The 25867-nt window shown below is 39.0% G+C and overlaps 1 protein-coding gene across 1 annotated transcript; it reads left to right on the top strand.

Moving 5' to 3' along the window:
* Positions 1 to 24994, top strand: LOC130842942 (zinc finger protein 211-like). Its single transcript, XM_057719525.1, is given in 4 exon segments — positions 1 to 244; positions 1511 to 1637; positions 15626 to 17184; positions 17186 to 24994. Coding segments are annotated over 4 exon segments (1746 nt in total). The 5' UTR covers positions 1 to 208; the 3' UTR covers positions 17210 to 24994.
* Positions 24995 to 25867: the final 873 nt, after the last annotated feature.

Genomic DNA, 25867 nt, shown 5'->3' with positions numbered 1-25867 from the left:
ATTGCTCTCTAGTCTATGGAGCTGGTCGGGAATTCTGGGTGTGTGGTGTTGGTTGCGAACTGACAGGCCAAGAAGGTGCAGGCGGAGGCTTTGTAGGCACTGCTTAGGGGACGCCCTGTGGGTCGAGGACGACGCCGCCTGCTGGGTGCATCTGTGCAAAGCCCTACCCGGTCCCTTGACTGTCGCCATTTTTCTCCGCCCAGGAGCAATGATGGCGGCGGCTGCGCTGAGGGACCCAGCTCAGGTAAACGCGGCATGCCCCGAGTTCTCCCCTGCCCGTTTCCCCACCCAAATACGAACGCTCCGAGTGAGAGGCCCCTGGTTCAGGACAGTGAGGCCTTCAGAGGTGGTGTCCCTATTTCTGACCACCAGTATAATGTGCTGTGAGTGAGGCTTGGAGATGCAGCTGAAGCAGAAACATTCGGGGAACCTGGAGTCCATCCTGTTTTTGAGAGGAACAAGCTTTGAGGGCAGGCTGCACCTGGAGGGGTACATGAGTGGTTTTACGTTTCTTTTGGGGGCCCTGGGAGCGGTGGAGAGTTTTGAGCACAGGAAGGACATGAAGTTGGTTAGGCTTTTGAAAATTCTCCAAAGCCTGTTCAGTGGAAGCACAGACTGTAAGGTGGTGGTGAGGATATTGAGGCAGAGGCAAGCTGTGGCTTTTCCAAAGTCACAACTGGTAAGAGGTAGCACTGGGGACGGAGGCCCAGAGGAGAGGTTAGCCAGTCAGCCTGAGGTTACCTGGCTCTGGTACCGGCAGGGTGTTAGGGAAGGCCTGATCCCCTGGAGCACCGCCATGGACACTTTCCTCCATCTCCTGCCTTTCCCCATAGATTCCGATGGCTACAAAAGCACATTTGGTAAATGGAGGTTGTACTAGTCTCCTCACTTGTTCTGACTCCTCACGGACACAGTCTGTTTATTTGGAAGGGTTTTTGGGCTCTTCACCTGCCATTCTCCCTGCCCTTTGGTTTTGGGACCCTAGGAAACCCCATGTTCAGGGTCCTGAGTGCAGGCCGGGTTCTATGGAGGGTGTTCTAGTTTCCCACCACCGATGGAAGGAGGTGTAGAAGATTACTGCTGAAATGGGTATTGGGATGTGGCCGTAGTTTTGGGGATTTTTGGCCACCCCACGTGGTGGGCGGGATCCTTAGTTCCCCAACCAGGGATGGAACCTGTCCCCCCTGCAGTGGAAACTTGGAGTCTTAACCACTGGACCGCCAGGGAAGTCCCTGTGGCAGTGTTTTGAGGTGAGGCTGAGTTTGTTTAGGTATGTGCAGGTCTCCTTTTTTGTGATGAAAATAAACAGGGAAGAACTGGAGTTAGACTTGAAATGACTGGCTATTTATTCTGGAGGCAATGGGAGGTTCAGTTCTGAGGAGGGAGGTTTTTTTCCCCAGGTCTGAAGAGGCTCCATCTGGTTGGACAGTAGGGGAGATGTGTGGGAAGATGGATTGTGGGTGTTCAGGGGTGAGACTGTTCATGGTTTTATTTGTTTCTGTTATACCAGGGCAGTGTGACCTTTGAGGATGTGGCCGTGTACTTCTCCTGGAAGGAATGGTGTCTTCTTGATGAGGTTCAGATACACCTGTACCTTGATGTCATGCTGGAGAACTTTGCACTTGTATGCATGCTGGGTAAGGCCCTCACACCCACCCTCAACCTCTGAGCTAGGCTTTGCTTTTCTCCTTTTCCCCAAGGGCAGCTCTATCCTCACATCTGGACCCTGGGCAGTGCTTTCTTCTTCAATTGCTTGGTTGTGTGTTGTGGTTACTATGGCTAGGCAGAGTGCATCCCTACTCCTTAGTGCCGAACAGCAGTAGCCCCAAAGTCTTGCAGGTGAGGATTCAGGTTCAGTAGTGTTGCAATCAGCCTGGTAGATCTCTCCTAACTTGCCCTCTCTTTGGCCAGGTGAAGGTCCAGATCCATAGTACCCAAGTTTTGCTCCATTTCTGTACCTGACGTTTCTTTTTGTTGTCACTGACATGCCTACTACTAAAGCAGACTATGAGCTGTTCTTGCAAGACCCTTTTCCAATTTTCTCATTTCTCTAAGTCCACACCACTATCTGTTATTTTCTGTTCTTTTCATGATAGCTGTCCTAACGGGTGTGAAGTGGTATATCTTTACCATTTTAATTGCATTTTGCTAATGGTGTCCTTATTGGCCATTTGGGTATGTTTGAAAAATATCTATTCAAATCATTTTTCCATTTTTTAATTGAGTTGATATTTTGGTTGTTGTTGAGTTCTAATCTTTATCCATATATTCTGGATATTCATTCCCTGTTGTATATTTGATTTAGAAATACTTTCTCCCAGTCTTTGGCTGCCCTTCTACTGTTTTGTTTGATGTACAGAAGATGTTCCCTTTTCTCCCTGGGTGTGCTGAATTATAATTGTCACAACATTGTGTAAGTTAAAGTTTGCAACTGCAATAGTTCATTGTTATGGGGTCTTGTTTTTCTACTTTTTTTCTTCTGTTGCTTGTGCCTTTGTTGTCATATTCAAGAAATTATGGCTGAATGCAACATTTTGAAGCTTTTCTCCTTTGTGTTTTCTAAGAATTTTATAGTTTTCTGTTTGTTTGTTTTTCATTTTTGGCCCCACCCCATTACATGATTTTAGTTCCCTACCAGGGATCGAACCCTCACCCCCTGCAGTGGAAGCTCGGCATCCAAACCACTGGACCGCTAGGGAATTCCCAAGAATTTTGTAGTTTTAGCTCTTACATTTTGGCCTTTGATGTATTTTGATTGACTTTGTATATGATGTTAGGTAAGGTTCTGACTTCATTCTTGTGCATGTGGATATCCTGTTTTCCCAGCACCATTCGTTGTAAAGACTGTCTTTATTGCTTGGCAATGGCCCTCTTGTCAAAAATCATTGGATCATATATATGAGAGTGTAGTTTTTGACTCTCTAGTGTCTGTTCTATTTCTTTGGAGTGTATATCTGCATGTATGTCAATAGCATGCTGTTTTACTTGCTGTAGCTTTGTAGTAAAGTTTGAGATCAGGTGGTGTGATTTCATCAGCTTATTTGTTTTTCACAATTGCTTTGGCTATATAGAATCTCTTAAGAATCCATATGAAATTTAGGATGAGTTTTTCTGTTTCTTGAAGATGTCATTGGATTTTTGAGAGGAATTGCATTTTATCACAATCCCCCAACCAAGTGTTAACATTGATGACTACATTGACACATCATTATCCCTCAAAATCTGAATTTTGTGTTAGGGTTCACTTGTGGTGTTTGTATTTCCATGGGCTTTGATAAATGTATAAATGATATGTATTCACCAATATGTCATGGTTTCTTTTCTTTTTTTTCCAACCTTTTATTTTATATTGGAGTATAGTTGATTAACAATGTGTTAATTGCAGGTATACAGCAAAGTGAGTCAGTTATGCATATACATATATCTATTCTTTTTCAATTATTTTTCCCATTTACATTGTTATGTAATATTGAGCAGTGTTCCCTGTACTATATAGTAGGTTCTTGTTTTTGTTTTTTAAATAAATGAATTTCGATTGATTGATTGTCTGTGTTGGGTGTTTGTTGTGGAGTGTAGGCTTTTTCTAGTTGTGCTGAATGTGGCTACTCTGTTGTGGTGTGTGGGCTTCTCATGGCGGTGGCTTCTCTTGTTGTGGAGCACCAGCTGTAGGCAATTGGGCTTCAGTAATTGTGGTTCGTGGGCTCTAGAGTGAAGGCTCAGTAATTGTGGCATACGGGCTTAGTTGGTCCACGGCATGTGGGATCTTCCCGGACCATGGGTTGAACCTGTGTTCCCTGCATTGGCAGGTGGATTGTTAACCACTGTGCCACCAAGGAACTCCAGTTATCCATTTAAAAATAGTTGTGTGTGTATGTCAATTCCAAACTCCTAAGTATTCCTCACCACTACCTTTCCCCTGTGGTCATCATAGTTTCTTTTCTAAGTCTCTGAGTCTGTTTCTATTTTGTAAATAAGTTCATTTGTATCTGTTTTTTTTTTTTTTTTTTTTTAAGAATCCACATATAAGTGATATCATGATATTTGTCTTTCTCTGTCTGGCTTACTTCACTCAGTTATGGCAATCTCTAGGTCCATCAGTGTTGTTGCAAATGACATTATTTCATTCACTTTTTATGGCTGATATTCCATTGTATATATGTACTACCTCTTTTTTTTTTTTAATTATTTATTATTTATTTACTTATTGGCTGTGTTGGGTCTTCATTGCTGCACACGGGCTTTCTCTAGTTGCGGCAAGCGGGGGCTACTCTTTGTTGTGGTATGTGGGCTCCTCATTGGCATGGCTTCTCTTGTTGTGGAGCACAGGCTCTAGGTGCATGGGCTTCAGTAGTTGTGGCACATGGGCTCAATAGTTGTGGCTCACAGGCTCTAAAGCACAGGCTCAATAGTTGTAGCACATGGGCTTAATTGCTCCACGCATGTGAGATCTTCCTGGAGCAGGGATCAAGCCCATGTCCCTTGCATTGGCAGGTGGGTTCTTAACCACTGTGCCACCTAGGAAGCCCTGTAGTACATCTTCTTTATCCATTCATCTGCTGATGGACATTTAGGTTGCTTCCATGTCTTAGCTATTGTAAACAGTGCTGCAGTGAACATTGGAGAGCATATATCCTTTTGGACCATGTGTTTCTCTGGATATATTCCCAGGAGTGGGATTGCAGGATCTATGGTAGCTCTACTTTCAGTTTTTAAGAAACCTCCATACCATTCTCCACAGTGGCTATACCAATTTACACTCCCACCAATGGGGGTGGAGGGTTCCCTTCTTTTCACACCCTCTCCAGCACTTATTGTTTGTAGATTTTCTGATTATGGCCATTCTGATCGGTGTGAAGTGATACCTCATTGTAGTTTTGATTTTCATTTCTCTAATAATTAGTGGTGTTGAATATCTTTTCATGTGCCTTTTGGCCATTTGTATGTCTTTGGAGAAATATCTATTTAGGTCTTCTGCCCATTTTTTGATAGGGTTATTTGCTTTTATGTCATTAAGCCATGTGAGCCATTTGTAAAATTTGGAAACTAATCCCTGTTGGTCGCATCATTTGCAAATATTTTCTCCTATCCTGTAGGTTGTCTTTTTGTTTTGTTTATGGTTTCCTTTGCTGTGCAATAGCTTTCTAGTTTAATTAGGTCCCATTTATTTTTGTTTTTATTTCCATTATTCTGGGAGATGGATTGAAAAAAATACTGCTGTGATTTATTTAAGAGTGTTCTAAGTTTTTCTCTAGGAGTTTTATAATGTCCAGTCTTAACATTTAGGTCTTTAATCCATTTTGAGCTTATTTTTGTGTATGGTGTTAAAGAGTGTTCTAATTTCTTTTTACATATAGCTGTCCGGTTTTCCCAGCACCATTTATTGAAGAGACTGTCTTTCCTCCATTGTATAGTGTTGCCTCCTTTGTTGTAGATTAATTGACCATAGGTGTGTGGGTTTTTTTGGACTTTCTATCCTGTTCCATTGATCTATGTTTTTATTTTTGTGCCTGATTTTTTTTTTACAGTTTCCATAGTTTTCCCTTTTCCTGAATGTCATTAGTCCCATCCTACTGTATGTAGTCTTTTCATCTTGGCTTCTTAACCTTGGAACATGCATTAAATTTTCTGCATGTGTTTTTATGAGCTGATAGCTCATTCCAGTTGAGCTCCAAATAATGTTCTTGTTCTCCGGATATATCACCTTTAGCCATTCATCTACTGAAGGACTTCTCAATTGCTTCCAAGTTTTGCCCATTATGATTAAAGCTGCTATAAACACCTGTGTGAAGGTTTTTGTGTCAGTGTAAGTTTTCAGTTCCTTTGTATAAATACAAAGGAGTACAATTGCTGGATGATGTAAGAGTATGCTTAGTTTTGTAGAAAACTGCCATACTGTCTTTCAAAGTGGGTTATACCGCTAAGCATTCCAGCCAGCCAGGAATGAAAATCCTGTTGCTCCACACCCTTACCAGCCTTTGGTGTTGTCAGTGTCTGGATTTGGGCCATTCTTATAGCTGTATAATGGTATCTTCTTTGGAATTTAATTCGCATTTCCTTGCATCTTTGTGTGTGGTAAATTGTCATTTTTATATCTTCTTTTTATGACGTGTCTGTTATTTTGCTCATTTTGTATTTGGGTTGTTTTCTTACTGATTTTTAAGATCTTTTGTATTTAACATTTAGGTCAGTGGCCCATTTTGAGTTATTCTTTTGTGAAGGGTGTATAGTTTGTGTCTAGATTCATTTTTTTGTCATGTGATGTACAGTTGTTCCAGTACCATTCATTAAAAAGACTTCCCTTTTCTCCATTGCATTGCACTTGCTCATCTTGTCAAAGGTCAGTAGAGTTTATTTTTATGTATCTATTTCTGGGCTGTCAGTACTGTTCATTTACCAGTTTCTCTATGCTTTCAAGAGTAACACACTAGTTAGGTTACTATACGTACTAAGTCTTGTATTTGAGTAGTGTCAGTCTGCCAGTTTTATTTTTTTCAGAATTGTGTTAGCTATTCTGGGACTTTGCCTCTCTATATAAACTTTAGGGTCAATATGTTTATCCATATAATAGCTTGCTGGGATTTTGATTTTGATTTCAGTGAATCTATAGCTGAGAATAGTGGATCTTCCTATTTATGTCTGTGAAATATCTTTCCATTTATTTAGTCCTTTGATTTCTTCATCAGAGTTTTATAGTTTCCCACACGTGGGTCTTGTACATGTCTTGGTAGACTTATAACTAAGTATTTCATTTTCTCTCTCTTTCTCTCTCTTTTACTCCCCTCCCCCCTTTTTTTGTGGTGATACTTAGGTACATGGTATTGTGTTTTTAATTTCAAATTCGCTTGTTCATTGATGGTATATAGGAAAGTGTTTGACTTATGTATATTAACCCTGCATCAAAAAAAGAATAGATTAGTTGATATCATTATAAAAACATCACAGTAAAGGGTGTACTGAAATTCAAAGATATTACATTGTTAATATAAGTCTACAGGAATCTAATAAAGAGATGCTGATTTCTTTTTCTAATTCTTTTTTTTTTTTTTTGGTCTTATTTATTGATTAATTGTTCTAAAATATATGTACCTTTCACAGACGTTTTTCATCTCACTGAATTAGGTATGACTTCTAGTATAAAGGTGAAAAGGAGTGGTAAGATGGCCTATACTTGCCCCTCTTTTTTTTTTAATTTATTCATTTTATTTAAGTATTTATTTTTTAATTTTAAGTATAGTAGATTTTCAGTGTTGTATTAATTGCTGCTGTACAGCAGAGTGATTCAGTTATACATGGATACATTCAGTATTTTAAAAATATTCTTTCCCATTGTGGTTTATTGTAGGTTATTGAATAAAGTTCTCTGTGCTATACAATAGTACTTCATTGTTGTCTTTTTTTTAATTAAAAAAAGTGTTTTTTTGATGTGGCCCATTTTAACAGTCTTTATTGAATTTGTTACAATATTGCTTCTGTTTTATGTTTTTTGGTTTTTTGGCCCCAAAGCATGTGGGATCTTAGCTTCCCAGGCATGTGGGTTCTTAGCTCCCCAACCATGGATCAAATCTGCATTTCCTGGATTGGAAGGCAAAGTCTTAACTACTGGACTACCAGGGAAGTCCCTGTTGCCTTCTTTATGTTTGTTGCAAAGCTTGTAGTCTTTGTCTAGTAAGTATGATGATAACTGTAGGGTTTTGTTTTGTTTTTTAATTAATTAATTATTTATTTATTTTATTGGCTGTGTTGGGTCTTTTTTGCTGTGTGAGCTTTCTTTTTAGTTGCGGTGAGTGGGGGCTACTCTTCTTCATTGTGGTGCGCGGGCTCCTCATTGCTGTGGCTTCCCTTGTTGCAGAGCACAGGCTGTAGGCGCATGGGCTTCAGTAGTTGCAGCACATGGGCTCAGTAGTTGTGGCTCACAGGCTCTAAAGCACAGGCTCAATAGTTGTGGTGCACAGGCTTAGTTGCTCTGCGGCATGTGGGATCTTCCTGGAGCAGGGATCAAACCCGTGTCTCCTGCATTGGCAGGCAGATTCTCAACCACTGTGCCACCTAGGAAGCCACCTGTAGGGTTTTATTTGGATCATTAAGTTAAAGTTTTTGTATATTTTGAATTTACTAGGAGATGGAGATTTTTATCATAAATTGGTTTTGGATTTTATCAGATCATTTTTTTCCATCTATTGATGGGATCATGTGTGGTTTTTGTTTTTTAAAAAAATATTTATTTTGCTGTGCCAGGGCATAGTTGTGATACATGGGATCATTTGTTGCAGTGTGCAGGCTCTTTGTTGTGGTGGGCAGGCTTCTGATCATTCGTTGTAGCATGAAGTCATCTTAGTTGTGGTGTACGGGCTTAGAAGTTCTAGCGCGTGGGCTTAGTTGCTCTGCATCATGTGGGATCTTAGTTCCCTGACCAGGGATCGAACCTGCATCCCTTGCACTGGAGGGCAAATTCCTAACCACTGCACCACCAGGGAAGTCCCAAACCTAAATTTCTGATTTATGTTATTTTCCATCTCTCTGAAGAACTTCTCTTAATGAATTCCCACAATATTTGTATGTTTAAGAAAGCCTTTATTTCACCATCACTGTAGAAAAGTAATTTTAATACATTCTGAGTTCTAGGCTGATGTCAGCCAACACCCTCCTCCCACCCCAAACTTTAGGTTTCACCCCATTCTCTTCTTGTCTCCATTAGTTCTGAAAATTCAAATGTAATTCTTTTTGTTGCTTTTCCATGCCTAAAGTGTTTATTTCTCCGGTTTCTTTCAACATTTTTTTTCCTTGCATTTGAATGTGATATTCCTAGGTGTAATTTTTTGACATTAAACCTGCTTGATGTTCTCTGAGATTCCTGGATCTGTGCATTGGTGTCTGACATTAATTTGGTGGAAATTCTCCATCATTATTGCTTCAAACATTTTATCTATTCCTTATTCTTTTTCTCCTTTTGATGTTTCCATATCTGTATGTTAAGTCTTTTGTAGTTGTTTCCCTGTTTTTAGATATTCTTTTTTCTTTCTTTTCTCTCCCTTTCTTTCCTTCCTTCCTTCCTTCCTTCCTTTTTCTCTTTGCTTTTCAGTTTTGGAAGTTTCTACTAAGAGAACATTAAGCTGAGAGATTCGTTCCTGAGCTGTGACCAGTCTCAATAAGCCCATCACAGTCATTCTTCATTTCTCTTCTGTTCTTTTTTGATCTCTACCATGTTCTTTCAGTTCCTTTTTTCTTTAATAAATTTTTTTATTGGTTGTGTGGGGTCTTCATTGCTGCACACAGGCTTTCTCTAGTTGTGGCGAGTGGGGCTACTCTTTGTTGCAGTGCGTGGGCTCCTCATTGCTGTGGCTTCTCTTGTTGCAGAGCACAGACTCTAGATGCATGGGCTTCAGTAGTTGTGGCACATGGGCTCAATAGTTGTGGCACATGGGCTTAGTTGCTCCGTGGCATGTGGGATCTTCCTGGAGCAGGGATCAAATCCATGTCCCCTGCATTGGCAGGAGGATTCTTAACCACTGTGCCACCTAGGAAGCCCTCGTTTTGGTTCTTTATCAGGAATTTCATCTCTCTGCCTACATTACCTTTCTGATCTTCTCTGCTGTCTGGTGTACCCCTTATTAGGCATTAATTAGGATATTAGTCATAATTGTTTTACAGTATCAGTGTGATCATTCCAACATCCCTGTGGTATCTTTTTCTTTCTTTTTTTCTTTGTTTCTTTTTTGGCCACACTGCACAGCATTTGGTATCATAGTTCTCTGACCAGGGATTGAACCATTGCCCCCTGCAGTAGAAGCATGGAGACTTAACCACTGGACCCCTAGGAAAGAAGTCCCTCCTTGTGGTATCTGATTCTAATTTTGAAGCTTCCTTTGACCCTTCAAAATTTGTTTTTTGGCCTTTTAGTTTGCCTTAAATTTTTCCTTGATAACTGGCATGATGTATTACCTAAAAGGAGCCATTGTAAATAGGTCTTTATTGATGTGTTGGTAAGATGTGCCAAGTGGAAGCATGCTTATTGATGTTAGCATTAATATTATATATAGTTTTCAATCTTTTAATGAGTCTGTGTGTCTTTAATGAGTTTGTGTGTCTGAACTTCACAAATTCTTCTCAATTTAATTTTCCCTCCCTTAGTTGAGACAGAATGGGTAAAGGGGATTGGAGTTGGGTATTTACTTTTTCCCAGGTCTGTTAGGCTCTGATATAACAACAGTACATTAGGCTCTGATTAAGTAGTTTCTACTGAGGTCAGGCCTTGTTAAGAACAGAATGTTCTGCCTATTTTGTTTCCCTAATCTTCATCATTTTCTTTGTCAGAAGACTTTGTTTAGTTTGTTCTTTTTGTAGTTTCTCAAGTTGTAAAGGTAAGTTGTTGATTGATGATATTTCTTCTTTTTTAATGTAAGCATTTATAGATATAAATTTCCTCCTTAGTACTACTTTTTATGCATCCTGTAAGTTTCAGTATGCTATATTTTTGTTTTCATTAGTCTGTAAGTATTTTCAAATTTCCCTTGTCATTTTTTTTTCTCATGGATGTATTGGTTGTTTCAGAGCATGTTGTTTAATTTCCACAAATTTGTGAATATTTCACTTTTCCGTATGTGTTCAATCTCTGTCTTCATTCTCTTGCAGTTAGAGAGGGTAGTTTGTATGATCTTTATCTAATTTAAACTATTGTTTCCTAACTATTATTGAGAGTGGAGCATTGAACTGTCCCTATGTTATAGTAAAAGTGTCTGTTTCTCCTTTCGATTCTGTCAGGTTTTTCTTTATATCTTTTGATGACTTATTATGAAGTGTGTAAATAGATATACTTATTTTGTAATATTGAATCTCTTGTTCAAATATAATGTCCTTCTTTGTACTCTTTTTAGACTTAAAATCTTTATTGTTTGATATGAATAATATCCACTGCTGTGTTCTTTTGGTTACCATTTCCATGAAATATCTTTTTCTAACCTTTCATTTTCAACTTAATTGACTTTTGTCAATAGCATACAGTTGGATCATTTTTAAGAATCTATTTTGTCAGTCTGTCTTTTGCTTTGAGAGTTTAATCCATTTACATTTAGAGCAGTTACTGCTACGAGATACTTTTGTCATTTTGCTCTTTGTTTTCTATATGCCTTAGAGCTTGTTGTCCCTTATTTTTTATTTTCTACTTTTGTATTTAAAATTTTTTAGTGAAATGTTTTGTCTTCTGATTTCCTTTGTGTATATTATATGACTATTTGTAGTTACCATGGAGATAACATTTTATATTCTAAAGCTACCAGCATACTAATTCCAATTTATACCAGCTTACCATCAATAAAATTACAAAAAAAATCTCTGCTTCTGTACAGTTCTATCCCCACCATTTTCAAGTATTCATCTTACAAATTTACATACTTACATGTGTTTAACTTAAGACTTTTTAAAAATGCATTCTACTCTGCATTCATGTAGAAAAACAAAAAAGTGCTGTTATAAAGTTGCAATAACACTAGCTTTTATAATTTTCTATGGATTTACCTTTATCAGAGACCATAATTTCTTCAAATAATTTTCAATTATTGTTTACTTTTTTAACCCCCTTTAGCAGTTGATAAAGGCAGGCCTAGTGTTAAAAAACTTTTTTAGCTTTTGTTTACAGTGGAATATGTTAATTTCTCCTTTGTTTTTTGTTTGTTTGTTTTTTGTTTTGGGGGGTTTTTGTTTGTTTGTTTGTCCTTTTTTTTCTCCTTAATGTTTGAAGGATAAATTTCCCTGATGTAGGACTCTTGTTTGGCAGATTTTTTTTCCTTCAACTATTTGAATGTATCAGCCCGCTGCCTTCTGGCCAGATTTCTTTTTTTTTTTTTTTAAGAACTTTTATTGAGATACAGTTAACAGACAATAAACAGCATATATTTAGAGTGTACAATTTGGTATCCCAATCTCCCAATTCATTTCCCCCCAACCCTCCCTGCTTTCCCCACTTGGTGTCCATGTGTTTGTTCTCTACACCTGTGTCTCTATTTCTGCCTTGCATTTCCTCTTTCATAGTTGTTAGCATTTGCCTTATGTATTGAGGTGCTCCTATATTGGGTTCTTATATATTTATAATTATCTCCTCTTCTTGGATTGATCCCTTGATCTTTATGTAATATCGTTTCTTGTCTCTTGTAACATTTTTTATTTTAAAGTCTATTTTATCTGATATGAGTATGGCTACTCCAGCTTTCTTTTGATTTTCATTTGCATGGAATATCTTTTTCTGTCCCCTCACTTTCAGTCTGTATGTGTGCCTAGGTCTGAAGTGGGTCTCTTCGAGACAGCATATATATGGGTCTTGTTTTTGTATCCATTCAGCCAGTCCGTGTCTTCTGGTTGGTGCATTTAGTCCATTTACATTCAAGGTAATTATTAATATGTATGTTCCTATTACCATTTTCTTAATTGTTTTGTTGTTGTTTTTGTAGGTCCTTTTCTTCTCTTATGTTTCCCGCTTAGAGAAGTTCCTTTAGCATTTGTTGTAGGGCTGGTTTGGTGGCACTGAATGCTCTTAGCTGTTGCTTGTCTGTAAAGCTTTTGATTTCTCCATCGAATCTGGATGAGATCCTTGCTGAGTAGAGTATCTAGGTTATTCCCTTTCATCACTTGAAATATATCATGCCACTCCCTTCTGGCTTGCAGAGTTTCTGCTGAGAAATCAGCTGTTAACCTTATGGGAGTTCCCTTGTATGTTATTTGTCGTTTTTCCCTTATTGCTTTTAATAGCATTTCTCTGTCTTTAATTTTTGTCAGCTTGACTAATATATGTCTTGGTGTGTTTCTCCTTGGATTTATCCTGCCTGGGACTCTCTGTGCTTCCTGGACTTGGGTAGCTATTTCCTGTCCCATGTTAGGGAAGTTTTCAACTATAATCTCTTCCAATATTTTCTCAGGTCCTTTCTCTCTCTCGTCTCCTTCTGGGATCCCTATAATGCAAATGCTGGTGCGTTTAACATTGTCCCAAAGGTCTCTTAGGCTATCTTCAGTTCTTTTCATCCCTTTTTCTTTATTCTTTTCTGCATCAGTGATGATCACCATCCTGTCTTCCAGATCACTTATTTGCCCTTCTGCCTCAGTTAATCTGCTATTGGTTCCTTCTAGTGTATTGTTCATTTCAGTTATTGTGTTCAATATCTCTGTTTGTTTGCTCTTTAATTCTTCTAGGTCTTTGGTAAACTTTTCGATCTTTGCATCCAGTCTTTTTTCAAAGTGCTGGATCATCTTCACTATCATTATTCTGAATTCTTTTTCTGTAAGGGTGCCTATCTCCTCTTCATTTAGTTGTTTTTCTGGGGCTTTATCCTGTCCCTTCATCTGGTACAAAGTCCTCTGCTTTTTCATTTTCTCTATCTTTCTGTGGCTGTGGTTTTCAGTTTTGCAAGACGAAATACTGCTGATACTGCTTGATACTGCTGTCTGCCCTCTTGTGGAGGAAGCTATCTAGGAGCCTCCTGTGTACTTCCTCATGGGAGGGACTCTGGCCAGATTTCTGATGAGAAATGTGCTCATTGGGTTCCCTTGTCTAGAATGAGTCACTTCTCTCACTGATTTAAAGATTCTTTGTGTGTGCATTTCAACAGTTTTAGTATAATTGGCCACAGTATGGGCCTCACAGTTTATCCTGGTTGGAGTTTTTTTGGATGTTTATATTCATGTCAATCCACAAATATGATATGTTTTACTGTTTTGAATCCCTCTAGTGTTTTCTTTTCTTTTTTTTTTCCACTTCAGCAGTTGTACTTTTCAGCTCCCAAGTTTCCTTTTTTAAATTACTTATATTTTCTATCTCTTTATTGTTATTCCCACTTTGTTCAGGCTTTTTTTCCCTCCATTTTTAAAAAGTATTTGAACATCTTTTACACAGTTTTTTTTTAAAGTTTTTATAGTTAGTTCATCATCTATTCTTTGTGTATCTGTTTATAAGTTACAGTTGTAGTTGATTTGTTATTTTCCTTTGACTGTATCATACATTCCTGTTTCTTTGTATGCCTAGTGAATTTTTGTCACTGAAAATTAAATATTTGTATTTTATGATATTGTAACTGTGGACCTCCTGTATTTACTTTATCCAGGGTTTGCTGCAGGGGGGTTCTCTTTGTTTTTGATGTTTTTAGGTGACTCTTTCCTAGATATCAACATGAGGTATAAACTTAAGTGCTTTTCACTTGCCTTTCACAGGGATGTGCTTTGACTTTTGAAATTTCCCCATATAAATGGCTGCTTTTGAATGTTTTAGTCCTTAAATATCTCACTCCCCAAAAGGGAAAACCAGAAAAATGAAGAGTGGGAAAAGAGACCCTGACCCTTAAAATCAGGTGGGGAGATGATTCCTAACACTTTGTACTCCATCCACTGTACATCCTTCCCTCTGGCTCCACTGATTTTTCTTTTTAAAGAACTTTATTTGTTTACTGTTTTTTGGTGTGTTGGGTCTTTGTTGCTGTGTGTGGGCTTTCTCTAGTTGTGGAGAGCAGGGGTTACTCTTCATTGCTGTGTGAGGGCTTCTCAGTGTGGTGACTTCTGTTGTGGAGCATGGTTGCAGCACATGGGCTCAGTAGTTATGGCTCTCGGGCTCTAGAGTGCAGGCTCAGTGGTTGTTGTGCACAGGCTTAGTTGCTCCATGGTGTATGGAATCTTCCTGGACCAGGAATTGAACCTGTGTCCCCTGCATTGCCAGGGAGATTCTTAACCACTGCACCACCAGAGAAGTCCCTGAAGTTTCTTTTTGTATTGTTTATCATTCTTTTGTTTGTTTTGTGTTTAGTTCTTTTAGTATTGGTCATTCACCCATCCTGACTTTACATTAGGACTTGTATCATTTGTGTCCCATGAAGTCATTCAACTGGAGTGGAGAGTCATTGGGGATTCATGGGAGGGACATGACTCTGGTTTCAGCAAAAAAACCTCAGGGGTAGTCTGGCCAAGATGAATGGCAGCTGGGAGAGGGCTTGAAATAAGGTCTGTGTTCAAGTCATATCAGGAACATATCTTCTGTAACTAGTGTTTTAGTGCCAATGCCAGTGGCCACAAATCACTTCTTTTGTCTTTTCTCTGTTCTTGGCACTCTGCCAACTTGTCATTTCTAGTACTACTTATTTTTATTCTGACTCTAACCTGGGATTTATTCCTTACCACCTCTCGAAGCCACTTCTTTCATGTAGTCTTAAGAATGTTTTTTCTATCATACTTTCTGACATTGTGCTGGTATGTTTTAATGGCATTAGGCGGGTGTACTTTAATATTCCATGAATACCAACTGCCTGTTTCATTCAGACTTTCTGGGGCCTGGACATACACTTGTGCACAGTATCACAGGTCACCAGCAGATGTGGTCCTGGTGAAAGCCATTGATAGAGGAGTGAATTATAGAACACGCCTTTCACCCTTGGGCCACATCCATTCCTTGTGTCCTGTACTTGGTGAGGCCTCCTCAATTTTGTGAACTTAAGTTCCAGTAATGCAGAGCAGCTTCTTCCTCAATTTGACCCCAACTCCATTTCCTGAGCACAGTCCTGTGGATTGGTTCTTTCATATGTCAGACATACAGTTGTGATGGTGTGACTCCCACCCAACAATGTCAACATGAATTTCACCATCACTTCTTTGTTTTCAGATTCTTGGCACACAGTCAAGGATGAAGAGACACCTTCTGAACAGAACATATGTGTGGAGGGAGTTTCACAGATTAGGAACCCCAGGGCAGGTTCATCTCCTGAGAAGGCCCAGCCCTGTAAGATGTGTGTCCCAGTCTTGAGAGACATTTTGCACTTGGCTGAAGAGCAAGGAGCAAATAGGACACAGAAAGCATACACATGTGGGGCATGCAGGAAACAATTGTATTTCACTGCAAAACTTCAACTGCACCAGAAGCAGCACATTAGGGAGAAACCCCTCCAGTGTGATGTGTGGAGACCCACATTTTTGAAGAGCTTCACAGTCAATGCATCAGGGATTCTCTCTATGTACAGTGAGATTGGGAAGGAATTCGTGGCCAACATGGGACTTCAGCAACAGACCGCTAATACCAGGATGCAATTAAACAAAAGTAATGAGTGTGAAGCTGTTTTTCACAACGGAAATATTCATCAGAGCTGGGAAAAAGGCAAGAAAGCCTTCAGCCATGTAAACATACTTGTTCAGGATGAGGAAGTCGTCACTACTGAAGGGATTTGTGAGTTCAGCAAATATGGGAAAGCCTGCAACCAGAGAAGTAATCTTATTCAGCACCAGAAAGTTCACACCGGAGAAAAGACTTATGAATGCAGTGAATGTGGAAAATTTTTTAGCAACAAGTCCAATTGCCTTAAGCATAAGAGAGTTCATACTGGAGAAAGGCCTTATGAATGCAAGGAATGCGGTAAATCTTTTATCCAAAGGTGGAACTTCATTCAACATCAAAGAGTTCACACAGGAGAAAGGCCTTATGAGTGCAGTGAGTGTGGGAAATCTTTTACTGGTAGGTCTGGCCTCCAATATCATCAGAGAGTTCACACTGGAGAAAGGCCTTATGCGTGCAATGACTGTGGGAAATCCTTTATCCATAGATGTCACCTTCTTATACACCAGAGAGTTCACACTGGCGAAAGGCCTTATGAGTGTAAAGAATGTGGGAAGTCTTTTACTGCTCGGTCTGGCCTTCGAAATCATCAGCGATTTCATACTGGAGAAAGGCCTTATGAATGCAAGGAATGTGGTAAATCTTTTATCCAAAGGTGTAACTTCATTCAACATCAGAGACTTCACACAGGAGAAAGGCCTTACGAGTGCAGTGAATGTGGGAAATCTTTTACTGGTAGGTCTGGCCTCCATTATCATGAGACTGTTAATGCTGGAAAAAGCCCTTATGAGTGCAGGGAATGTGGGAAATCTTTTACAGCTAGGTGTGGCCTCCATTGTCATCAGAGAGTTCATAGTGCAGAAACGGCTTATAATTGCAGTCAGTATGGTAAATCATTTACCCAAAGGCACCACCTCAATGCCTTTATGAAAATCCACACTGGAGGAATGCTTTATGAGTGCAACAATTGTGATAAATCTTTTGTCCAGAGGTGCCACTTGATTCAACATCAGAGAGTTCACACAGGAGAAAGGCCTTTTGAGTGCAAAGAATGTGGTAAATCTTTTATCCAAAGGTGCAGCTTCCTTAATCATCAGAGAGTTCACAGTGGAGAAAAAGCCTTATGAATGCAGCCAATGAGGATGCCACTGGGCTTGGAGGAGTTTGCAGTGGTAACAGAATGGGAGGAACTGGTGTGGTCATTGTGCAACAAATGGACTATTTGCACAGAGGAAACTTGGAGTGAGAGAATGGGTTTCATCTGCTTCTGAACTCCCAGCAACTGACAGGGATTTGGGAAACAGTGCTAGGTTGACTGGTTCCAGGCATGAAAAGTCTGGTCTCAGTGATACTCTTTCACTCTGTATCCAGCTTTGGGGAATCAAAGAACACTTTGTCCATTTTGATACCCTGTTACCACCCCCCACCCCCAAGAGGCCTGCTTATAACCACCCTGCCCCCCATCACATGGGACTGGACAGGACTATTGTTTCATTACGAACAAATGTTGATGGCTTTCCTATGAAGGATCCCATGTATGTACTTGATAATGCTCTGGTTCTACTAACTCCATGCCACAGGTTGGTAGTGAATCTGGGACAGCCAAAATTGAGGGAAAGACTCGAATTTCGGATGCAGATGTGACCCAGTCCCAGGACAGAGCAAAGTAATCAATGACATACTCCACATTAACGGAAGGATAAAGATCACATGATCATCTCAATAGACACAGAAAAAGCATTTGAAAAAATTTAGCATTCAATCAGGATGAAAGTCATCCAGGTGGGTATAGAGGGAACATATCTCAATAAAGGCCATTTATGAGAAACCCGCAGCAAACATACTAAGTGGTGGAAAGCTGAAAGCCATTCTCCTAAATTCAGGAACAAGAGTAGGATGCTCACTCCCACCACTATTTCACATAGTATTGGAAGTCCTAGCCACAGCAATCAGACAAGAAAAAGAAATAAAAGGCACCTAAATTGCAAGGAAGAGGTAAAACTCAGTTTGCAGATAACAAGATAGTTTACCTAGAAAACCCTAAGGTGTCCACCTCAAAACTCTTGGAACTAATTAAGTAATTAATCAAAGCTATAGGATATAGTACAAATATCCAGACATCTGTTGCATTTCTATATACTAGTAATGAACTGTCACAAAGAGAAAGTAAAAAAACAAAACATTTCAAGTCTCATCAGAAAAAATAAAATACCTAGTAACAAATTAACTGAGGGGTGAAAGAAAACTACAGAACATTGAAGAAGGAAGTTGTAGATAATACAAAGGAATGGAAAGTTATTCTACGCTCTTGGATTGGAAGAATTAATATTGTTATAATGACCATACTATGCAAAGCAATTGTGAAATGGAATGAAGACATAATGAATGAGTTGAGTTAGAAAAAGTATCTAATGGGATACAAATGAAGAGCTCATCTCTATTGTCATATTTGTTCAGTGTCTCAACAGATACTTAGAGCAGCAATCTTGTGAGTAAGGCACATTCTACTACATGGGATATATTCATGCCCAAGACATAAAAAGAAGTCATTCCTAGTGGAAGTAACATTGTATATGATGGAAACTGCACCTAAGTAATTAGATTTTATGGAATATTAGAATGAGATGCTCCTATGAAAGAAAGAGGAGAAAAAGAGCAAGATACAGTGGAGGAAAAACAGGGGTTTGGGATGGGTTGAAAGAGCAAAAAAGGGTATCCAGAATAGGATTTTGGTGAAGATAGACAGTTGTGAAAAGATTGAATTGAGATAAGGACAGCTTTCTTCCCACTTTTTGAATTGTTATATATTCATTTTCTTGCTTTATTGCAATAGAGAACCTGTAGTATATTAGTGAATACCAGTGCAATGCAGAGAACTTCCTTCCTACTGATGTGAAGTGTCCTATTTAGGTCCTTTATACCTAATCTTCCCAGTCCAGAACTACACACAATATCACAGAATACATTCATTTCTTATCTCTCTTTAATGTCCATTATTGTGAGACAGTTGCTCTGATTTCCTTCAAGTTGTTTTCCCTTGCTGTTTTTTAAGGAATGCATGCCAACTATTTTGTGAAAGTTCCCTCACTTTGAATACAGTAAGATATCCATATAAATAGATTGAGATTATGTGGTATTTTTGTTTTTATTGTTGCTGTTTTGCTTCTGTCCAAGATAATACAGAAGTGCTGTCTTGTCCTTTTCAGTGTACCATATCAGGAAACACAAGATGTCTGTTTTCCCAGTATTGGTGATGTTTCTGTTGATTACTTCTTTATGGTGATCTCCTTTGGATTTCGTTCTTACTACTCTGGGATGCTGAGGAAGGGGTGTAGCAAGACAGTGTGATCATCTGTTTCTAAATCTCTCTCTGGTTTCTGGGTGGAGAGGGGACTTAGGAGGAAGAATTGATGTAGGAGAGAGAACAATTCTCTGTGTAGTTGGGAGTCTTATGATGATAGCCTGGCCTAGGATGATGTCCTTGGAGATGGTGAGGAGAGGATGACCTGGGACACATTAGGAGGCAGAGCTGGCAGGATGTGTGCATAATTGACATGTGGGGTGAGCCCCCAAGAATGATTTTTTTTCCCCTTCACTCCTCAAGCGCAGGCCCTTGCATCTGTGGGCCTGAGGGTCTTAGCCTGCTGTGTTTGGTTTCTGGATCAGCTGTGAGCTATGTTGAGTAATTTAAGCCAAAGTTTCCAATGTCTGGGACACAGAATAGGCAGGAGTGCTCCCTGACCCCATGATGGTTATTTGGGTAGATGATTTTACATTACCTTGCTTTCTTTGGGCCTGCCAAGGTTAGATGAGACTGGATAGGAAGCCTTGTGCGGCAGTGGTGTATATCTGTAGTATCTGCATCTACAGTGTAACAAGGCAGAGCCAAATCTGACTACATGTTGGATCTGTTTCTTTTACTCTAACCTTTGCTTCCCACTGCTTTTGTTCAGTAGAAGGATACTGTCTATACATAATGGCCTGCCTCAGGGAACCCTGCCCCTCTGCCTGAATGTTAAACCAAAGTGCCATTGTTCAGGGAAGCATGCCGACCTTGTTCCACCTGTGGTTGGCTGCAAGAAAGATGAAATTCAAACGTCCCCTCCCCAATGCTGGCCATTCCAGGGGATATTTTCAAAAGTTACGGCCAATTTACTTTACTTTCTCATCTCCTTCCCCTCTGTGTGCTATAAGAGAAATTGGCATCTGAAGTCCAATAAGATGGTTATTTTGAGACTTTAGTCTGCCTTCTTCTCAGTCTGCTGGCTTTCTGAATAAAGTCATATTCAGTGCCTCAACATTTCATCTCTGTTTTATTGGCCTGTCATGCTGCAAGCAGAGTGAACTTGGACTCAGTAACAAATTTGGTGAGCCATCCAGGAGCCTTGCTGCTCTTGGCTAGCAGTGTGCCCTCAGGGAACATTGGGGCAAGGCCCTTGCAGCTGCCAGGACCATTTGTCCTGAAGATCTTCCCTTCAAAATTCCCTGAAGTGGCACTGGCTACCCCAGCACTTGGCAGTTGAAGCAAGGAACCAACCAACTTCTGCGAGTCCTCAAACTCCATTTTGTAGGCTAAGTCTACCCAATTTATTTGTTTTGGTCTTGGCCTTATTTTGGTTTTTTTTATCTTTCTGTTGCAAGCTGACGGACTCAATTTTGTAGAGTCACTCTGACGTGCACACCAGGAACATATTCCCCTCTCAGTTTGGGCTTTTCCTTGATGGGAGAAGCCAATTTGTTTGATTGAGGTACACTGTTGGAGGGGGAATTCTTGTTTGGACTCTACCTGATTTGGAGCTGGTTTGTTCAGAACTAGTTCATTTGTTTCATAGGGTAAGTCTATCCAATTTGGGAACTAGTTAGGTGGTTTGTAGGGTAAGTCTACCCTCTTCAGGAACTGGCTTGTTGGTTTTGGTCTTTGTTTTGTGTGCATTGATGCTAGAACTTGGGCATTTTGTGTTGGAATTTGTTTGTATCTTTTGTATTTTGGTGTTATGGAACTTATAAAAATTGGAAATACTCCATCTATCCCGAATGAGAGCCCTTTGGGGTATATATTAGATAAGTTGGTGAAAAATAGCTGTGAGCCTATGACTGAGAAAGACATGATGTACTATTATAATAGGGTGTGGACCCAATATTTAAGATCAGAAGAGTGATGTCCCCTGAATGGCTCACTGAATTCTTATATGCTTTCACAGTTAGAAGTGTTTTGCAAAAGAGCAGGCTGCACTGGCAGTATCTCCAACTTCCCACACACACCCCCCCACCCCCCTGCCACTGCCATTGTATTCACTGTCTCCTGTTTTCCCTACCCATGGGGATTAAATAGAAATTTCTATGTTAACCTCTGGAGCACAGGAGGCTTATTTTGTATCATCATCTAAGACCCAACAGGGCACCCAGTTTGGACTGGGAGCCACTTCTGTAGCAAGGTAATTTCCCTTGCACTGACATCTTGAAAGAGGCCAGGGGACTCCCTTAGACTTGAGGCATCAGATTCTAATTTCCCCACAGGAGCCCCAGGTAGTTTTGACAGTGGTGAACAAGTTGATTGATTACTTTCCCTATTTATCTTAAGAGGCTTGTAAATATTAAGGAAAAGGGGGGGGAGATTAAAAAAGGGGAAACAAAGTCACCCTATGGAAAACTTGCCTGTACCTTTTCAGTGCAAATGTCCTATCTGATCTTCTCAGGTACCCTCATCTCTGCCATCTTTTTAAAATGCAAACTTTGAAAAGAGGGTAAAGTAATTTAGAAATTGACTTGTCAAGGATAAATAAAAAATCTAAATGTCTTTTCTATAAAAATTCAGCCATCCTGACAAGTGGGCTTGATTTGTGCCATCTGCCAGAAATTTAATTTTAATTCAACCTCTTTTTGTAAACTGATGAGTTTTACGTTGCTGAACTTGACTCAGGGCTGAAATATTGAAATGAAAACTATGATGTCTCTCTGTCCTTGTATGTCTCTTTGTCTTTGGATAACATTGCTGAGATTGATTTGTGGATGAGCTATGTTTAATTGACTTAAAGAAAAACAAGCACTTACAAACCAAACAATTGTAAATATAAGAAAAATTAAGCTAAATGAGTTTCAGGTTCTCATGAACTGAGACACATTCAGTATTAATGTTTGTTGATGTCAGTCATCAACATTATGTATAATACTTCTATTGTGCCTAGTTTTAATACAAGCTAAATAAAATCTTGTTATATCTGTTGCAAATTTGTCAGCAAGCAAAATAACTTGATGTGAAGAAATTTTAAGGAAAGAAAATGCAAATGAGATAAGACCTTTAGGTGAATTTTAAAAATAATTATTTTTAGGGATGTCTATCTAAAATTAATCTTTCCATACATTTGACAACTTGAAAGAATTGTGCTAAAATAAACTTAGTGATTGAAGGTTTGTGGAAAAGAGTTTTGCACGTGGTCAGGATTGACTAAGTTTAAGATAAGTTTAATTGAGTAAGTAAATTTTAAAAGTAAGCTGGTGCAAAACTTGATTTGGCTTTTCTCTTTGTTAAGACGGGGTTTCTTATGATTTTGAACTGCCTTTGATAGCAAATTTTAAGTTTCTGTACGTTTTAAGTGCTCTCTTCTGTATTTGCCTTTGAAATCTTTTATTGTTATTTCAGCTAAGTGAATACTGTTGCTTTACAATGACCTGTGATCCTATCTGACTGTTTTAAACGCTTTTGATATTTTTTTGACAAAACATCCCAAATCAAATTATAACGAAGTTTCTTTGACCTCTAGCTAACTTCAAAGGGCCCCTGAAACACATCAAAGAGAGATATTAACTAATTACGTTCACTTGGTATGTTAAATTACATGGAAGATGTTGTCAAATAAGTAATAAATCTTCTTAGATTATATTGTATGGTAAATGATACAGGTATTCTAGAGTGTATATGGAGTTCTTAAAATTTGATATGTCCTATCAGTCATAATTCTAGTTATTATCTGAAAGTATTGCATGTCACTGCAGTAGCCACATTACTTTGTCAGTTGCATTGTAGTCAGATTTTAACATGCCTTCTTAAGTCTTTCGTGATTATAGACAGTTATGGTTTCACTCTGATGGCTTTGCAAATATACTTCCTCTTCAAGAAGATTTATAGAAAGGAGCTTTGGCTAAATACAAGTTTCTGACTTTCAGACCATCATGCTGAGCTGGGTAAAAAAATTGAAGAATCCTAATGGGAAACCTGATGACTTCATAAAGCTATTAACAAGAAGGATTAGTTACATAACACTGAGTAAACTGGTGAATATGGTTATAATTTTTATGGTTTCCATCTGAAAAATGACTTGTTTAAATCTGTGTTTTCCAGGTGTATGGAAAATCTTCCCCTTAAACTAATTACAACTTATGGTAATTTGGTGAATGATATATCTTTGTAAGCCAAATTATATTCTATGTCTCCTTGCTGCGCTATGTCTTTGTCAATGTTACTAGCTACATTACATCCAGTCTTTTATAAGATTATTGTCTCTTACAGTACCCAGTGTGTAACCAGGCTTCCAACAAAATATCTATGGTTAAACATCTTGAGGAAACAGATTACATTTATAACATAAAATAATTGCAATAGTGTGATTCTAGGCATGGGAAGCAGCAACAAGGGAAAATGTCTCCTGGATCATAGGTAGAGGACCCAGAGACTCTTTAATTATCGATAGAGTCTAATCAAAAAACTATCATCAGGAATGGAATATCAAGAATTTTTGCCTGATTTGGGATGAGCCTCTAAGTGTGTGGGACAAAATTTGATCATTAAATATCTCCCAAATATTGGCCAAAATTCTGACCAAGAGGAGAGGATCTGAGACATGGAAGATTCCCTGCCACATCAGTCATCAGTGATTACAGCCCTCTAACATGAGCTGGTGAACCCTGAAGAGACTCAGGATATGAGAACACAAAGTACAGGTGCCAGATAGCTGAGGTGCATATCAAGAGAGTTATTTCAGTGAGCCCAGACTCTTGCATTTTCCCACACATGGAAGAGCACTAAATTCCTCCTGGGCTTGAAGCCCTCAAAATTCCTGCTGAATAGATCATAACTCTCAACTTTTAGGTTGTGAGTATTTTTTTAGGTTTATAGGTGTAAAAGAGACACTTTCCAGAGAGGAACAAAAGAAACAACACTTGGAACACTGGCATCGATGGTGGGCACTCCTAGAAAGATCCATATGATGAAACAATTACAACGGTTGTCACTCCTTTTTCCACAAGATTGTGGAATGGACATTGACAGTGGGGAATTGTGACAGGGAAGAGCCAAAAGAAAAAGTCTCTTTCTTTTACTTTAACCTTTGCTTCCCACTGCTTTTGTTCACTAAAAGCATATTGCCTATACATAATTGCCTGCCTTGGGGAACACTGCCCCTCTGCCTGAATGCTAAACCAAAGTGCTTTTATTCAGGGAAACATCCAGACCCTGTTCCACATGTGGATGGCTGCAAGAAAGAAGAAGTTAACACATCCTCTCCCCAGTGCTGGCCATTGCAATGGGTATTTGCAAAAGTTATGGCCTTTTTACTTTACTTCCTCATCTCCTCCCCATCTTTGTGCTGTAAATGTAACTGGCATCCAAACCCTAATGAGATGGTTATTTTGAGACTTTAGTCTGCCATCTTCTCTGTCTGCCTGCATTCTGAATAAAGTCATATTCCTTGCCTCAACACCTTGTCTCCAATTTATTGGCCTGTCATGCAGCTAGCAGAGTGAGCTTGGACATAGTAACAGTAGGTGTTTGAGGCTGCTAGAGAACTTTATTCTTTGAATAGAAAGTCAAAATTTGGCCTCAAACTTCACTTGATGAAAATTAAATCCCTTGCTAAGGTTGTTTAGGGCCATCCAAAAGTATTGACAGCTACTTTGAATGTTTATCTCAAACCATTTAATGCAATAGTTGATATATTTGGGTTTAAATATATCTTGTTATTTTCTGGATTTCTTCCCCTACGCCTTGTTCTTTATCTTGAACTGAAAAATATGTTAACCCACTATTAATTAGTTATTTCTAATTCATTTTTTTCCATCTTTGAAAATATATACCTTTATTCTATTTATTGCTTAAGCCAAAAATCACTTATTTAACACATTAGAGAACAGAGTTATAAATACATTTTTTCTTCCTTTTGCTTATTACAAGGGATTTAAAACATTTTTTCCCATAGGAATATGTATGCTTTTCAAGATGTGGATAGGAATTCTATCATTCTAAATCTCTAAGGAAATACGCATGCTTTACACAATTTATGACCTGTGTCAGTCAACAGATGCATTTCTCTCTTCAATCTTCATTCTTTCTAACGTCACCAGTCTTTCAACTGGAATTACAATCCATTGTCCATTGTCCTTAAATAGAAACTTTAATATCCCTTTTTCCAGGTAAATTGTGCATTCATTTTCTCACTTCAAATTGTTTTGTTTCATCCATTCTTGAAGGACATATATGCTGTATATAGAAATCTTAGTTGGCAGTTTTCTCTTCAGCAGTGGGGGGGAGGTCATAGTGACCTTCCTGCTTGTGTGGTTTTCTTAATCTCCTTGAGTTTAAGATATTCAACATGCCAAGGTGCTCTATTTTGATGTACTATGTTTTGAATCCATCAAGGTCAAAAGGAAACAGGGAATGATGCCCCTCCCCTGCCCCACCACCTTGATAGCAAGTCAGTCCCCCTCCGGGTTTATTGATCCGGGAAATGCAGAAACCCAACCAGTTACCTTGTAAGGGGTTCTAACCCTGTGCAGTGTATTCCAACTGGTTTTCACCTGTCCCTT

This window comes from Hippopotamus amphibius, unplaced genomic scaffold (genome assembly GCF_030028045.1).
Source record: "Hippopotamus amphibius kiboko isolate mHipAmp2 unplaced genomic scaffold, mHipAmp2.hap2 H_1, whole genome shotgun sequence".
NCBI classification, from domain to species: domain Eukaryota; kingdom Metazoa; phylum Chordata; class Mammalia; order Artiodactyla; family Hippopotamidae; genus Hippopotamus; species Hippopotamus amphibius.
This window is presented reverse-complemented; position numbering and strand designations above follow the sequence as displayed.